Here is a 19453-nt window from a genome sequence, read left to right on the forward strand (position 1 = left end):
AACCTCACACATGGCTGTCACCTTATGCTTTGTGAAACTCAATGTGTTAAATATATTATTCTGAAACAATGTGAACATGCCACTTAGAATTAACTGTCCGGTCGTGATCTCTTGCAGGTTGATTTTCATTTCCCTGCCAGTCGGGCACACGCATGAAGATATTGACCAGCTATTACCATGTATCAGTAAAGTACTCCGGAAGACTAATGTGTACAGTATGGCAGGTGAGGCATAGTTGACATCAACTCATGGATACAATTTAATTATAAAAACAAAAATATTTCTTTCTCACTTTTTTTATTGCACAAAATACTTATAGTTGACATTTCAACTTGGATGGATATTACCAGTCTAATGAAACGGTGATTCGGGAAATAAAGAGTATGTGTTTGTGTGTGTACATACCAGATTGTTGCTTTAAGTGTGTTCTTTAACCCTTTACCTGCCAGAATAAAACACTCCCCCCTCTCTGCCAAAGCAGTAAAAATTAGTATTAAGCCAAAGCCATATGTATCTCACCCACCTGACTTGGTATCTTATATCAGTTTCCGTCTGTGTAAAAATCATGTTTACAGTATCTATGTCTTCAGGGACGTTCAAATCTTCGAGTCTTTGTTAAAATGTACCGCATGGGACATGTGTTTTTTTACTAGTTGTAACCAATTTGACTTCACAGTAAATAAGAACTTGGCAGGAAAAGGGTGAAAGAGTTGTTAGCTATGCAGTCATCATCCACAAGGCATGCATCAGCAGTTGTCTACTTTAAGAGTTAAGCACTTATCTCGGCTGTAGTTAAGAGTTGCCATCAAATAAAAAGTATTTCCAGAACATAAGTAGCTGTGATATAAATTTAAGCAGAAATGAGAACTATAATACAAGTATTGCCTAACGCCGCTATGATTTGTATATTTACAGACATGGAGCGGATTATCACAGGATGTTACAATGTACCTTTGTTTGTCAAACAAGTTACTCATGTCTTTGACATTAAAAAATGGTTGACCCCACACATGAGTAGATGTTTCAGAGGTCAGTCCAAGCCACTGTGCTTTCAATTCAAGAAAGTCAATGGACAAACGCGCATGCGATACAGACACTACTCTACATCCGTCTGGAGGCCAATAGTCCAGTACAAGCAAGGAACATCAACACCTCTTGAAGAAAGTCTGGGACTTAAGTGTTTACAGGTATTTATCTCATGTATTTCCATATGCATGAATTTAAAGTTATGTTACACGGTCACCTCTCGATAATTAGTCCCCGTGGACACAGCCCAGCAGGACTAATGGATAAGGTCCAGTCCATTCGTCAGTCAGCAGTCGTTTCTCTGTCACCCTGAGCTATTTTTTAGCTCCCATAGCCATATGTATATATGGCAATGGAAGCTATTCTTATAGGCTAGGGAAATGTCTGTATGTATGTATGTCTGTATGTCTGTATGTCTGTATGTCTGTATGTCTGTCCGTCAACATCAAAAACTCCAAACCGCTGTACATTTCATCTTGATATTTGGTGTGTACATGGATGATGGGCTGTAGATGAGATTTTGTTCAAATGAAGTTGTCATTGCCAAAAATATGCAAATTAAGTGAAAAATGTAAAAACAGTCAAAATTGAAAAAACTCAATAACCACTGAGCAGGTTACATGAAAAATTAGCATGTAAGTACTTTGGGCTGACATGAAATGATTGTGCACATCTTGGGTCAGTATCTTGGACTTGCTATTTTTCATGAATTTTTTTGTAATTTTCTCCCATTTTTGGTCAAAAAATCTCCTGCTCTGAAACCACAAGTCCGATTGATTTGAAACTTGGTATGGAAGTGCATAGGAGTGACCTTTCCCAAATTTAGGCAAATCGTGGTGAAATTTGCATATTTTTAGTTTACACGTCCATAGACTCCCATGTATAAGGCAGATCTCCATAGACTCCCATGTATAAGGCCACGAAAAATAAAAATTTAGTTTCTCATCGTATTCATATTGCAAAAAGGATGCAGTGACACAATTTTTAGTCCCCACGGATGAAGTCCAGTGAGCTTATAGATTGGGTCATGTCCGTCTGTTCGTCCATCCGTGAGTCCATCCGTTCACGCATATATCTCCGATATTTTGACAAAATGTCATGTGACCTTGATGACCTTTGATCTCAAATATACATATTTGTCCATAACTCAGTAACCACAAGTGCTACAGCCTTCATGTATGGTATGATGGGACACCTTATGACGCCACACATTGTACCTCATTAATTATGCGCATATCTAATTTTGAGCGAGCCAATAGAGCTAGAGGTCTGATTTTTGTACATAGGGATAACTTAGCAATACAATTTTTTTGACAAAATGTCACGTGACCTCGGTGACCTTTGACCTCAAATATACATATTTGTCCATAACTCAGTAACCACAAGTGCTACAGCCTTCATGTATGGTATGATGGGACACCTTATGATGCCACATATTGTACCTCATTAATTATGCACATATCTAATTTTGAGCGAGCCAATAGAGCTAGAGGTCTGATTTTTGGTATATAGGGATAACTTAGCAATACAATTTTTTTGACAAAATGTCACGTGACCTCGGTGACCTTTGACCTCAAATATACATATTTGTCCATAACTCAGTAACCACAAGTGCTACAGCCTTCATGTATGGTATGATGGGACAGCTTATGACGCCACATACTGTACCTCATTAATTATGCGCATATCTCATTCTGAGCGAGCCAATAGAGCTGGATGTCTGATTTTTGGTATATAGGGATAACTATAGGAGAGAAATTGTTTGACCAAATGTCATGTGACCTCGATGACCTTTTACCTAAAATATATGTTTATGTCAATAAATAAGTAACCACAAGTGCTATGTCCTTTGTATTTAGTAGGATGGGAGACCTTATGACAACACACGCTTTACCTCATTAATTATGTACACATCGAATTCTGGGCAAGCGAATAGAGCTAGAGATCTGATTTTTTTTGCATATAGGGATTAATTAGCAATATAATTTTTTTTTCAAAATGTCATGTGCACTCGATGACCTTTGACCTTGATTATACATATATATGCATATTTCAGTAACCACAAGTTCTATAGCCTCCAATTTTGATAGGATATTAGACCTTAAGATGTCACATCTTTTACCTCATTTTAATGCGCATATGTATTTCTTGGCTGGCCAATACTGCTAGAGGTCTGATCTTTTTTCCCGATTTAGAACCATAACTTAGACATGCCTCATGTGTTTCAAATTGGGAACAACGACATAGACCTATGTGCCCATAGATCTCAACATATACACTCCAGTGATACTTCTTAATGACCACATTTTCCTGCCCCATCAAGACTAATACTCCTATTACAAGTGGGGACTATGTCATTGTAAATGACTTGTTGAGTTAATGGTTGTATCACAGTATTCGATATATCTAATTCTGTATTTTTTCCATTTTATATTCTGAATAATTACATTAAACATATTTCACTGTCTCCAGTACATTTCATTTAAGTATTTTCACTTCATGCACTTTATCCCTTTCACACATGTTCAAATATCTGACCAGAGAACAAACACTAAATAGTCCAGGATGGGAGCTACAGTGTCATTGACGCTATTTTTTTCAAACTGTGTGCAAGGATAAAGTACCGTGGCATACATATGCATGTCAATATATTTTGCGATACGATCCAATTTGGCTGCCGGACGGCCATTTTGTTGCAATTGTTTTGTTTTTGAACCATAACTCAACTATCCCTGAACAGATTTCATTGAAACTTGGCACATAGACAGTTTCACATATCTTACACATCATTAATTAAAGGGGAAGTTTACCAAGGATGATTTTTACATATATTTATACATATTTTTATATATGCAATTGTTTTTCTTTTTGAACCATAACTATCCCTGAACAGATTTCATTGAAACTTGGCACATAGACAGTTTCACATATCTTACACATCATTAATTAAAGGGGAAGTTTACCAAGGATGATTTTTACATATTTGCTGGCTTTGTGGTCTCTTACACTGAAAAAACTATTTTTCGCCATTACTTACTTGTGCGATTTTTACAAAAACCAATAAAAATAGTACTGGAAGTTGCCCATGTACATGTAATTTGCATCATGGGAAAAAGCTCCAAGCTTGGAGCTTGCATCATGTGATAAGGAAGGGACCATCTTCGGATGGGTACTGCTCCCACATTCTCCACTCACAGTAACACAGTAGTAAACAGCAACACAAATTCTGACATTGTACAGTTTATTTTAGTAATTCATCATTTATGCAAGATTACACAGTATTAACAAAAGTTATGTAAATACGCACAGCCTGATTTGAGTGAAGGTGAGGAGACAGTGCCATACCCATGGGAAGATGGTCCCTTCTATATCACATGATGCAAGCTTCAAGCCTAGAGCTTTTTTCCCATGATGCAAACTACATGGGCAACTTCCTTTACTACATTTATCGGTTTTGTAAAAAATCATGTGAGTTATAAATGGCGAAAATAGCTTTTCCGTGTTAGGTGACCACAAAGCTAGCACATATGTAAAAATCATCCTTGTGAACTTCCCCTTTAAAAAATGTAATTATTAATCTTGCAATGGAAAACATCAACAGCCATAACTTTACTGTCCAAAGTACACAAACATGACCCCCCCCCCCCGACCACTATCATGTGATTTCCCAACATTTAAAGGGGAAGTTCACCAAGGATGATTTTTACATATGTGGTAGCTCTGTGGTCATTTACCCAGGAAAAACTATTTTCACCATTTATAACTCACAAGATTTCTTACAAAAACGATAAAATAGTACAGGAAGTTGCCCATGTAATTTGAATCATGGGAAAAAAGCTCCAAGCTTGGAGCTTGCATAATGTGATATGGAAGGGACCATCTCTGAACGGGTATGGCCCCACACATAGTCCACTCACAGTAACATGGTGATAGACTGCAACACAAAATCAGACAGTGGACAGTTTATTATAAGTGAATCATCGTTTATGCAAGGATACTCAGTATAAACAAAAGTTATGTAAATACGCACAGCCTGGTTTAAGCATGGGTGAGTGGACAATGTCATACCCATGGGAAAATGGCCCCTTCCATAACACATTATGCAAGCTCCAAGCTTGGCGCTTTTTCCCATGATTCAAATTACATGGGCAACTTCCTGTACTATTTCTATCGGTTTTTGTAAAAAATCTTGCGAGTTATAAATGGCGAAAATAGCTTTTCCGGGGAAAGTGACCACAAAGCTAGCACATATGTGAAAATCATCCTTGGTTAACTTCCCCTTTTACAAATTCACCCCTCTCCCCTGTAATGAAACTACCAAGCATGTAATTTAATAACCGTAATTCAGACACCATAGTCCAGTGGGGACTGTGTCATCAGCGATGACTTGTTTGAAATGGAAAATGATGAGATGACAATAAAAATTACCTTGAACGTACATTTTCCAAGTCTGTATATGTAGCCTAATGTTTGCTATACACATAGGAGCTATGCCTGCCTTCATTTGGAAATTTGTGAGGATACAAATCAAATTAAGTCATGGGATATTCAAAGTATCGAGCTATAAACTGAAAATGAACTGTGAAAAGGAGGACCATAACCATAACTGAGCTTTGACACTTTCGCATTTAATGCAATCATTTAATAACTATTTTTTTTAATGGGCACTACCTCATTAAAAGCTAGATTATTGTAAATCTATGTAAATGAAGAAAAATCATTCTACTCAGTGATCAGATTTGCTGTGATTGGTCCCTTAGTCCAAAAAGCTTGCAACGTTTCTTGCATTACTTGTCATTGAATCTTCCATATAGTGTATGTGAATATGTGTATCAACTAAACTTAAGTCAAAAATAAACTGAAAAATGTTATGCTGTCAGAGAATGCATATGTTTCAAAATGTGTTCCCTGTACTTAACCCCTCCGTGCATGTGTAACGAAAGTGGCAATCATGATTATTCAAAGTTATCATACAGTCACAGCAATGCTATGAGAGTTCAAAAACTTCTCCCTTTGTATGCATATGGCTGCATCATCAGTAATCCCCAATTGTGTGCCACCGGTCCTGTAACTTATCATTGAAGTTTCACATTTAAAGATGTACAGTGCTGAAATGTCATAGATGGGTAAACCTCTTGTAAGAAAGTCTGAGAACCTTCAGTATTTATTTGGGACAAAGAAATACTTCCTGACAGTGACCTAATTGAAAGGACATTCAACTTGCCACGATGAAATACAATTTCTTTGACATTGTGGTAATGTACATGTTGTTGATCCTACAGAGTGTGCCGGATATCAACAACATTCCAGAGTTCGTTAAGCCATCAATAGAAACAATGGACCCTAGCTAACTGAAGAAGGATATCCCAGATGGTTACGAGGGGAGAATTCCAAGCGAAGCTGACAGGGAATGGCTGAGAGATTTTGTGGAAAATGTTGAAATATATGAACAGGTATGTACCACAGTACAATAAATGACCCACAGTTTTGTTTGATTTGTACCAACAACATTTGTTTTCTTATAACATTTTCAGTTCTGCATAAAAGCAATGATGTGAAATCTTGAGACAATTAATTATATGTATTAAAGTACATTGAGATATTCCAGTATAAATTGCAAAGTTACTGTTAAATAACATTCTGCAGGTACTACAAATGCCATACTTTTGGGAAGAAAGTTACAACAAACTGTAGAGGTCATTCTATAAGAAAAGTCTACATGTAAATTTCCTTTTGTCTTTTCTGTTTGAAAAAAATCAGTATCTTTATCTTTCACAAAACAGGTGCAACTTGTCTCGCATCTTTCCATCTCATTATTCTGTATGGCTGAAGACACAATCAATGGAAAACTTTACAAAAATACTAATCTCTCTCTCAATCCAGAATACTTTTCTAAATCATTTAAAATGGGAATTGTCATTTTTCATGAATTTTGCTTGATACTTAGTTCGTCTCGTGTCTGACGCAGCACAAATGACACTCATGCTGATACGACACAAGGAACAGGCGATATTGGGTAATAACCGATTTATCATATACCCATGCCCATAATTTTAGGGAATTTTTACTAATAGAACGAAAAACCTTTAATTTTGAGGCTTTACTTTATTACGCCTTGCGCATAAATATTAGAATGTTTATGTGAACAGGCTTCATTCATAAAGTATACGACGAAGATGTCAACATCACGCGCGACATTGCTGCAAGTCGTCCATATCTCAATGAAACCCAAGAAGAAAGACACCGGGATACAAAAATCGTCATACAGAAGGAACATTTTAAGGTGCAATATGCTATTACAACTGTAACCGATCAAAAACTGCTCAGTTTTAAATCTATCCTGATTTTGATCGTCGTACGGCACGGAGCTCGCGCGGAGAGGGGACACCATTTTGTTAGTTTACCTTTAGAGTTGCCATGTCAACAGTCGTCGCGCGCGACATCGCTGTCACGCCACGCGCTCAATACCGGTGGAGACCGTGCACAGTGCCGGTGCCGTGCGAACGGCAGAATGTTTGCTAGAACTTGACCAAAAAATACCATGGTAAAACATTTCAAGACTCAACGTGATATTTCCGTTTTTTTGCAACCAGAAATACCCGTGTTCTTGGAAGCCCTTAAAGTTTTTACGCCGGCGACATCGCTTCGCAGGCGGGGAGCAGCAGCCATTTTGTTGTTTACGTTGTTTACCAACAAACTGCTAATGTAGTTCGGGAAAACTCTATAACTGATGACGTTCATCGTGCATATCTCGACGTTTACCGTGAAATATCACGGCTGATATTTTACGTTGAACGTCACTAGGATGTAGCAATATGGGCATGGGTATATGATAAGAGATACTACTTAGGGACCGTCTCAGATTGTCGCAGAAGTTCAAAAAAGAAATTCGTTCGTTTAGGGGGGAGAGGGTTTGACCTCCATTCGATTAGTGAACTTCACTTTCACACTTTCTTTTTGTGATCACAAGTTTCGTGTGTTTATTTTAAATTAAAGAAAAACTGCACGCTCATGCCAACAAATTTGTAACTGTTTCCATCTCGTTTGTGCCCCAAACACAATTTACCGATAGTAACATTGTATCCTAAACATTTCATACATCAAATTATACAAAGACAAAAGTACCATTTTTAAATGTGCTATTTATAAGCGTCTGCTCTAACCACTAGATGTCTTTATTCTCACTTGTTATGCACCTGGTCATAGTCGTGTTAATATGATTGAACATGCCTTGGCCCCCTTGTCAAAGTTTCTTGCTTATTTACCGCCCCTACCAAGTACAAATTGCGTGTTCACAAAGACAAAGAACAGCACAAGAGATGCAAAAAGGGAAAGTAAAGTAAAATGAAACTTATATGCGGTAAAATGCCCTGTTAGTACTCAAATCTGATCAATTACTTTAATTGTAATGTGGCAAGGGGAATACATCTTTAGTAGCTATAGCAAAATGCAACATTGTACTCTCAGGCAGACATGAACATTTCGCACTTTTGAACTTTCGTTTTGGGGGAGGGGGAGGGGGTTTTGATCTAAACGAAGGAATTTTGTTTCTTGAACTCCTGCAACAATCTGAGACGGTCCCTTACATTGTTTGTCATGTTGAAAGATAATGAATGGGTGACCATGCATATATTCCAATCTGGTTTAAAACAAATTAAATGAAATAATCGCGGAAATTAGTTAATGGTCATGACCATTAATTCATTCTTGCAATGGTTTCATGTATCGTGTCTAAACCTGGGATCGAATATATGCATGGACATCCATTCATTCAGTATCTTTCAACTTGCCAAACAATATAAGTAGTATCTCATATCAAACAAGATTCATGATAAATGGGCGACTTTGTCCCTTTAAAAGTACATTTTAAGAAATATAACAACTAATCCCGGAATTTGTCTACACAAAGGAGACATTGTAGACTTCAAGGGGGAATGTATGTTGGTGTAAATTATGATGAAATGTGGGAATGTAAAAGTCGAAGTGCACATCGTATTACTGCCGGGAACTTGTGTAAAGAGACTGCACTTACAATATAATAATGCTTGTTGAAAATATAAATATTTTATTGGCTAGAGCATGAAGTCACATCATGTCAACGTTTTACAAGTGGTGTAGCCACAAATTGATGATGTCAAATATATGTGCACAAAACACAGATGTCTTTTAAATATGGTACTTGACATCATCGGTTTGTGGCTTTACCACTTCTAAAATGCTGCCCACATTACATTTGAAAGTATTTTGTAAATATTCAAACGACCCGTAACTTAATCACTTACAGGTTCCACCAAACAGACCAGCAGCCTGTTATATACATGACCTCATTGATGCAAATAATTGCAAATGAAAGGAGACGGAAGGTGCAACAACATACCCTGCCAAGCCACCTTGAAGTGATTAAGACCAGAATTGAATCAGAGTGTGATGATGTAAGTGGCATGTAATTAGTATATTTGAAGGTAGTTGATATGATGTCTACTTTCTGTAGTTAAGTCTTTGATTTTTTTCAGCATATAGTAATTCACCTTTTACAAAGCTTTCAAAACAGTAATGATAAAACTTTCAATTCAGTAGTTGCACCTCTTCAGATGATATAATGTAGTCTGGGGGGAGCGTTTGTTGAGAGAATTAGTAGGGGTGTGTGGCTCCACTAAAAACAGGGGGCACATTTTGTTATTTTAGGACATAATTTTTTGCCTCTATGACCTTTGACACAGCACAAAAGTCATGGTGTCAAAATTTGCAAAGCCTTAGAGGTAAAACCAAAGCTAACCTCATTCTATGTTGTTGCTAGCCCAGCGATTATTTGCCCAAAAAAGTTCTGAGAATACTAAAAATTTATGCTCAATCACATATCTTTCACTCAAACCAGCTTGTGAAAATTTTCAGTCGTCACCAGTTACAGTCTGATTGATGTTTTAATTTCTGAACCAGAAGAAGCCAAGCCATTCGTTTGTAAAGCACTAGCTTATGCATGAGGCCATGGCTGAGCTTTCATAATAAATACTGGGAGAAGTAGAGCCACTTTGTTTGGATATTTTCTAATGGCCATAAATCTTCCATGTGTGGAGTTCCTGCCAATTTGTGACACTGTTTTAAGACCAAGTTGACATTTACTTTGATAAGCCAGGTCGCTTTCATTGTTCCCCTACCACCAGCAAAAGATATTGGTGCTCATAGCCATTCTTGGTGCTAGCGAGACAGGAATGGACAATTTAATTATTTAGCTTGATGCCACTTTTATTTTGCAAGAGGAAAAGGTATAACAATGAAAATATACTGAGGTACATGGTTGTCATTGAATTGTTAAAGAACTATGTCAAAACAATATGATACCTAAGATACCTAAACTTAAGATAACACAGACTGTCACAATAAATTGAATGGTCTGTTGCATGTGACATTTGTCAGGAGTCTCATAATTTAACAACCCCATGCTTTCAATTAAACTTGCAATATTGCTTTGATCATAATAGCTGTACAATGCCCTATTAATGAAGTGACAATCACAAAGGACATTACAATATACATATTTTGATCCAATGATACACTATGTTGAATGGTGGTACTTTTAGACAGTGGCTGGAACTTGTAGATTAAGCATGTCCATCCGTCTGTCTCTGCATCCGTCAGTCATTTATGCAGCGACTTTTGAACAGCTGGGCCTAAATATAGTATTATGTGGCCTCCCAATGCACAGAACATATAAGAAAACTTTCAAATTTGGCCACCAAATACAAATTATTATTTTATTACATGCCATTTATAAAATGTATCTTTTGTTAGCCAGGAAGTGTTATTATCCATCTTGTTGCTGATAGGAAATGTCGTTAATATCACACAAAAAAGTAGAAAATGGGAGAAAACTGTCGTACATATGAATGGAGGCATACGCAAAGAATGCTGGATTGAACTTTAGAAAAGCACCCTCTGTGTCAATAACTAGATTAAAAAATTGCCAGTATTTAGACGGAACGCTATAGTTTGCAGCTTGCAAGTGGAAGGTGGGCAGTGCGGTTACCATTGCAATGATAATGACAGAATAATACGTCCCTTGTTTAACACAGTAGGCTGTTATCATGGTAAAAATTGCCAATTTTGTCCAAAGTTTTTACACATCACAAAAAATCTGACATCGTTTACGTACGTGAACTGCTTTATGAGTATAAAGGGTCATGGTCAGGGACAAGGAAGCCATCCTTTTGCGGTGCAGGACGTAACAGAAAGCCAAATATTGAATCAGTGTGGATTCATTCAGCAATTTTTTGGGACTTTAGCTTAACCCATAGTGGAGTGCTGCCAAGAAATGCACAAATTACTTTAAGGGAGCGCTACATTGAAGCAGAGAATGAGATGAGAGAGAGTGATAGTAATACAGATTGAATTCATTTGGCAAGAGCTAAACCATTTTCTCCATTAAACAAATTATTTCCGTAACGGTACATAATACATTTGTATTACCGTAGACTATGAAACCCATGTTTTTTTCAACTTTGAGATTCAGTCTTGTATGGATACTCAGCCTATTCCTACCCTCACCACAACTTCACCAGCAGTCTTTCACACCATTTTGTAATGGACTACCAGATGTAAAGAAATGTTACTAATTCAAGATTTTTTAGGTCCGCTGTCAGTAGCATGGAGCTTGTCTAACAGGGGATGTGAATTTCATCAACCTTTTACACTCTAAACTGGTGGTTTGATTCCTTTACATATGGAGCACACACTCAGCTTTGTCGAAATTGTGAAGAAATATATGCAAATATGTTTTTACGCTGATTTGGTTTGTTTTGGCAAAAACCTCCTTAATAGCTGGTTCGACAGCTTTAATATATATGGTATACATTCCCTAGGGGATACCTTGATCAGCTTTGTTAGCACTGCTGTCAGCAATGCAGATTATCTTGTAGGTGGATTGTGGTGTCGTTGGCCACCTTTTTCATTCCAGGTTGTTCTTCATAACAGCCAGTCAAATTCCCTCAATATTTGGAATACAGGGCCCCAGGGATGAAACAATCGGATTTGTTCAAATTGTACTGAAATATTGAAAATTTGTATTTTTTGAGGCAAATTTTGCCATTTTGGGGCAAAAAATCTTGTTCTCCGTAATGGCTGGTCTGACAAGGTTAATATTTGGTATACAGGTCCAAAAGGAAGCCCTTCTTAAGATTGTTCAAATTGTGAGGAACTATGTAAATTTGTGTTTTAGGTAAGTTTTGTGAATTTTTTTGTCATCTTCTTTAAAACTACTTGTCCGGCGGCTCTGATATTTGGGATGTAGGTCCCTAAGGGTAGGCCTATTTCTGATTTGTTCAATTTGTCCAGATTATGCAAATGTGATACATTGACATTTTGATGACATTTGCAATTTAGTAATTTTTGAGCAATTTTGCAAGTTTTGGTCAAAAAATGGTTTCTTAAAAACTACTTGGATGACAGCTTTGATATTTGGTAGACATATTACTTGGTATGAGCTGAGTGTAATGTGTTCAAATTTAATGAAATCTTCAATTTTGTATTTTTACAGTGAAGCGTATTTTTTCCAATTTGGATAGGCTGTTCTGAATCAAGCTATCAAAGCTTTACAACACAAATATATGTTCAGACAGTTTTTTACACTACATACTTTGAATTTCAGAGAGAATTTGTCTCATTTGTCTTTTTTCTACTGAGTGCAAGTTACATTTTTAGTTGGAATGAGCAAGCAAGCAATTGTCATCTCTTTTCATGTACATAATATGTGGGGAAAAGCAATTGTACACAATGTCCATAGATCACCTGTTTGGCCTGGCCACAAGGCTATATTAGCCAAAGTCTACATGTACATGTTAACCACACCACAAGCGTATTGTTTGAGAAGTCTTTTTAGCAATATTTCAGCTGCGGCATCTAAAATTTACTAAAATATGGTTTTAGAATATTTCCTTTCAACCACAGTCATATCAAATGTCCTTATTGACACAACTTGTTTGTTTTAGGGGAATCATGCTTTGATTACATTCTCCGATTTCATGTTTCCTTACCTTTTCTTTCTGAAGTGTCATACAGATATTTGTGGTGTGAAATGATAAATAAATATCTGACAATGTGAACTACAGTACAACATGTTTACTTTATGTTTCTTGGTATGGGTGAATGCTATGTGCATATTTATATTCATAATAATGGTGTCAATCCTCTGTGTCATAATTCCTCAATGAGATAGCCACATTAATATTTGCAAAATGAAGGGGTAACTAACAGTCATAATGCATAAGCAGTAATATATATTATTGCCTGAATACATGGGTTTATGTGCCGGAGATCAGGTGACAAGTTGCCTGACACCAGGAGGGCAAATTTTCTCCTGCTGCTTGGGCACATAAAGCCATGTATTTAGGCAAAAATATTTTTTATTACATGCCTCGTCCTACTTCATGCTATATGACATTTAGTTACATGCAGGGTGTTTTTTCAAACAATTTTACCATTTTCGACAAACATCAAACAGATTTTAACGAAAATCACAATAGCAGTGCATGCATGGAGCATTAAGCATCTAGCATTAAGCGGCTACTTTGACATTGAAAAAGTCAAAACTAAGGGTTTCACTGGACTGGGTAACCATGGTATTAAACTGGTCAGTACATTATTCATGTGCCCGCTAACTTCCCAGATGTTCCTAATCAAATCAATACACTGATTTGCACTCACATCGAGGCATGTAATAATTATCCACATCCATCGTGACCCCATATTGAAATACTGTTATTTAAAGGGACATTTTTCATGAATTCGGTTTGATATGAGATACTATTATATTGTTTGACATGTTGAAAGATAATGAATGGGTGACCATGCATATATTCAACCCCAGTTTTAGACACAAGGCATGAAACCAACACGAGAATGAATTAATGGTCATGACCATTAATTCATTTTTGCAATGGTTTCATTTAATTTGTCTAAACTGGGGTTGAATATATGCATGGTCACCCATTCATTCAGTATCTTTCATCATGTCAAACAGTATAAATAGTATCTTGTGTCAAACAAATTCATGAAAAATGGGCGACATTGTCCCTTTAAGGCCATCTCCATCGTGACCCTGTATATTGAAGGCCATCTCCATCGTGACCCTGTATATTGAAGGCCATCTCCATCGTGACCCTGTATATTGAAGGCCATCTCCATCGTGACCCTATATATTCAAGTACTATTATAGAAGGCCATCTCCATCGTGACCCTGTATATTGAAGGCCATCTCCATCGTGACCCTGTATATTGAAGGCCATCTCCATCATGACCCCATATATTCAAGGACTTTTATAGAAGGCCATCTCCATCGTGACCCAGTATATTGAAGGCCATCTCCATCCTGACCCTGTATATTGAAGGCCATCTCCATCCTGACCCTGTACATTGAAGGCCATCTCCATCCTGACCCTGTATATTGAAGGCCATCTCCATCCTGACCCTGTACATTGAAGTACTATTATAGAAGGCCATCTCCATCGTGACCCTGTATATTGAAGGCCATCTCCATCATGACCCTGTATATTCAAGTACTATTATAGAAGGCCATCTCCGTGACCCTGTATATTCAAGTATGGTTATTGAAGTTCATATCCATTGTGACCCCATACAGAAGTCCTTATCCATTGACCTTCAGAAATGTTGCTAAATTCTCAAATAACCCAAATTTGGGGGACAGGACTAAACAATAATGAAGATTTCAAAGAAAATAATGAGGTCTGTCATTTTAAAATGGAAGAAATCCCTTTTTTGTACAAATTTATCGTAAATGTCAGGTACCTTATAGCTGAAAGTTGCAATATTACAAATTACCATAAAAAACAAGTGAATTGCAAAAACCGAAGAGTAGATTAGCTTAAATTTACTGAATAAACCAATATTACCACAATATCCTATTATCCCAAAATATTTCCAATCGTGTTAAACGTCTTTTTTGTTGTTCAACAGTCTGTTGATTATATACTTTAAACCATACATACAGACAATCACTATAAAATTCAGAAATCTTGTTAACAATCTGGATTGGATATTATCGGGATTAATGTAAGATCTAAGTATTCCCCAGTCTTTATCTTTCTGTAAATAAAACGAGAAAAAGTTTTTCCATTTGGCGCAACTATTATCAAACAGCTTCCTATACCATGAAAATTTGATTGCTACTGCAAGCTCAGTAAAACTTGGCATATTTATCCCTCCTTTGATAACAGGAGACATGAGAACCCCCTTTTTACCTTATATTTTGCACAATCTAAAAAATCATAAATTATTTTGTCAATTCTCTTAGCAACATCTCTTGGTACACTTAACACCGTTGCTAAATACAAAAGATTTGATAACCCTAAACTTTTGATAATTGTAATTTTCCCAAAAGGCGTTAGATTTCTCATTTTCCAAGAATTAAATGTATTTTGTAATTTCGCTATTTTTGGCTCCCAATTTAATTTTTCACATTTCTCCTTGTTATAACCTACATATACTCCAAGGACTTTGATTGGTTCTGATGACCATTTTATCTCTCCAATACACCGGTTCGAATTTCTAAGGCTTCCAATCCAAGTCGCTTCTGTTTTATCTTTATTCATTTTTAAACCCGATATGTGCTGAAAACGTTCCATAATTTCCAAGACTTTTTCACTGATTTCTCATTTTTGACAAAAATAGTTGTATCATCTGCAAGTTGTGCGATACGAAGTTCTTTTTGTTGATTTAATTCAGGTATCTCAATGCCCTCGATATCTATGGACTGCCTTATTTTACATGCCAATATTTCTACACAGAGAATAAATAATTGTGCACTTAAGGGGCATCCCTGACGTACCCCTCTTCCTAAACTGAAAATTCTGTCACCCCACCCGCAATTATTTATACAACTTTCAATACCATTGTACATTACTCTGAACCATTTTTGCATATTTGTACCAAAACGAAATAAAGTCAACACTTCTTGAATATAATTCCAATCGACTGAATCGAAAGCTTTTTCGAAATCAATATATATAGCAACTCCTGGTTTATTATATTTTAATGTATAATCATATATATCATTAATCACTCTAAGAACTTCACTTGCTTGCCTATTTTTCATATATCCCACTTGATCAAAATTAACCAGTGTTGGCATGACAGTTTTCAATCTGTTCGCCAATACCTGCGCAAGAATTTTGTAATCTATACATAAAAGACTGATAGGACGCCAGTTTTTAAGTAAATGTGTCTCTTTTTTCTTATGTAACAAAGTTATAATTCCCCGTCGTTGGGAAGTCGACAACTCCCCCCTTTGAAAATTTTCATGGTAACAATGCAAAACAAATATTCTAATCAATGGCCAACATTTTACATAAAACTCTAACGTTAGCCCATCATATCCTGGTGATTTATTCTTTTCATTCCTTTCATGGCGTTTAGGCATTCTTCTTCTAATATTTCTTTGTCACAAAACTCTTTCTGGTCATCACTTAACTGTGGAACCGTAATGCCTGTTAAAAAATCTTGCACATTTGTTTCTCTTCTACGTTCACTATAAAGATTTTTGTAAAAGCTTGTCACCTCATTTAGAATGTCTCTTCTATTAGTGACATACATTCCATTTTCCGTCTGTAATTTTGTTATGCTTTTTTTATTTCCATTTCTCTTTTCCAAACCAAAAAAATATTTCGTACTTTTTTCTCCGTACTCAATCCATTTAGCCCTAGAGCGGATCTGTTTGCCTTTAGTTTCGTAGGCATATAAATCGTCAAGTTTTGTTTAAGACCAATATACTCATTATACAGCGATATTGATGGATCGGTACTTAAAATTTTATCCATTTTTTGTAATTTATCACATATCTCACTTACTTCATTTTTATGACTCATTGATTTTGTTACACAATATTTAATTGTAAATTCTTTTATATCTCTTTTAATTAAATCCCATTTCATCTGATTTGACCGAATATTTTCGTATTTTACTTTTAGTTGGTCCATTAAAATGGCAAACTTGTTTAAATACACGGTATCATCCAAAAGACTATTATTAAATTTCCAGTATCCCTTTCCTCTCTCATTTTTAGAAATATTTAACTTTAAAACTACCGCTGAATGGTCAGATTTCACCGCAGGGCTTATTTCTGCATTAATCACAAATTTCAGCAGGGATTGGCTAACAAGGTGGTAGTCAAGTCTGCATTGAACAAAAGGTATAAACATCTACGCCACGTAAATTGTCTTTCATTTGGATGTAGCTTTCTCCAAATATCAACTAAATGATAACGCTTCATAAAATCTATAACGCATTTTCTAGCTTGTCGATTTTCATCCCTCGGTAATTTCGCATCTCCTTTATCTTTATCCAAATCAGGATTTAATGCAATATTTAAATCTCCCGATACAATCATATCATCGTAACAAATTCCATTTTTTTGGACAAATTTTTCCAAAGAAGTGAAAAAATTTTGTTTAACTAATGGTGAATTTGGAGTATAAATGTTAACCAACCACACTTTTTCATCTTCAGTGCTTACCGAGGCGGCTACTATGCGGCCTTCACTATCACAACACGTTTCCATATATTACCTGATTTTGTTTAATTTGAACTTAATGCTATTGTTTAGTAAAAAAGTCATAATACTCAAATAATTAAAAATTATTTTTGGTATTCATTTCTAAAATATTATATTTCATACATAAAACACTCGAAATACTGGTCCTCAGAAAAAATCTGAATTCATATTGGCCGCAAAATGGTCACGTGACATGACGTCATGCGAGGCCATCAGTGCAGAGTGCAGTGACAGGGTCGCACTAGCGCTCGCCACATTCGCAAAATGCGACAGAAAGTGCTGGGTGCAGGGTGGCGAATAAAATGTCTTCTTAGTTCGCCACGCTCATGAAAGTGTGGCGAACTAGCCTCAAACTAAAAGACCCCGGTCAAATTCACGGTGGACGATGCGATACTATTCAGTCCGGGTCAGCTCCAAAATTGGAGACGCTATACATGCTATACCATAATATTTTCCCCCTCTCATTAGCCAATCAGCGGCCAGCGCGCCATCAGTAAAAATTGTATTTCCTGGCAACCTCCACATGCGTCCTTCGTTACGTACGCCATACTGTGTCGAACTCCCGCGCCGTATTCTGTCATAATGTCGAACAGTTGTGTGGCCACTCTGTCAAAACACAATTTCAAAATCGCGTACCAGTTTTATTCTGGCTAAGACAACCAAACCCCATACATCGCTGTGATTCCTAGACTCTGGCTTGAAGTCCTGCGAAATATAAATCGTGTACCTACACAGATCGTTCAGAATACCCCATTTGTATCGGAGATGGCAGCGATACAAATTCTACCGTATGGGGAACAGTTGTGTGGCCACTCTGTCAACACATTTTCAAAATCGCGTACCATTTTTAGTCTGCGTTTGACAACTACAAAACAGGTATCGTTTTAAAGCTCTGACATTGCTCTTCTTTCTTGCAAAATGTTATACGCGTACCTACACAAATAAGCTTTATAACAGTATTTCTAATAGAGATGACGAACATCCACAAAATGATTCTCGGTACTTGAGCGAAATCGATAAACTGGGAGTAGAAATGAATCGTCAATATTTCGAATATTTGTTCACTAATCGGACTCCTTGTTGGACATGACCTTCTGCAGAACACGTGGATTATGTTGACTGTCGAAATTCGTCGAAATTCACGAGACAGGGGCTTAATAAGCGGCCCAAAACTGCCGATCACACTTGGTGGGTAATTTGTGACCCAGCGTGACCTGTACTTTATTAATGATGTAATCTGGTCGATGATTGGCTGAATGCCGGAATACATTATCATAATGAGTCTCCAATTTTGGAGCTGACCCGGACTGCTATCAGGTGATTAAATCAATGTGACAATACTATCGTAAGTTTACGATACCCGACAATGGTTGCGTACTATGCGTTCTGTCCAGCTTAGGTACGCATTGCCGAACTCGGCAAGCCATAAAACTTTTGTTTACCCTTCGAGCCCAGTTTAGTAACATATAAGGACTAAAATAATGACATCATCCACCCTAACAGCAGAGAGATCCAGTAATTTATGCGAACTTTCCGAGAAGGGGTCAGTTGTTTACGTGAATATTTAATCAGGTCGGCTGCCCCGCTGCCATGCCGTGCACTCAACGAGAGTCGAGAGACCTTATGATAGCTTTTCTACAACTCAGACACAGAAGACGATTATATCATGTACAGCTATTGCTCTCTGAGTGATAGAAACGGTAGCTTTTACCTCTTTTTTGATAATATTCTATGGAAAAATCGAGCGATTTGCTAGCCAAGTTGATTGCGATTGAACTTAGTGTTGGATGGCAGCATGGCCATTGCATTGCGTGATGCTGAATGCTCCGGTCCCCGTGGTTGAGGTTTTCTTTCAATGTGCATGATGAA

The 19453-nt window shown here is 36.9% G+C and overlaps 1 protein-coding gene and 1 long non-coding RNA gene across 2 annotated transcripts in view; one reads left to right on the forward strand and one right to left on the reverse strand.

Moving 5' to 3' along the window:
• The window catches only part of LOC139132468 (uncharacterized), a 179499-nt gene that overhangs the window by 91806 nt on the left and 68240 nt on the right, over positions 1 to 19453 (reverse strand). The window lies entirely within an intron of this gene.
• LOC139132939 (uncharacterized) lies at positions 139 to 9362 on the forward strand. Its single transcript, XM_070699286.1, has 4 exons — positions 139 to 224; positions 916 to 1187; positions 6309 to 6479; positions 9311 to 9362. The coding sequence occupies exons 1-3, from the start codon at positions 218 to 220 to the stop codon at positions 6375 to 6377; spliced, it is 348 nt and encodes a 115-aa protein (XP_070555387.1). The 5' UTR covers positions 139 to 217; the 3' UTR covers positions 6378 to 6479; positions 9311 to 9362.

Source organism: Ptychodera flava, chromosome 5 (genome assembly GCF_041260155.1).
Source record: "Ptychodera flava strain L36383 chromosome 5, AS_Pfla_20210202, whole genome shotgun sequence".
Classification (NCBI taxonomy): domain Eukaryota; kingdom Metazoa; phylum Hemichordata; class Enteropneusta; family Ptychoderidae; genus Ptychodera; species Ptychodera flava.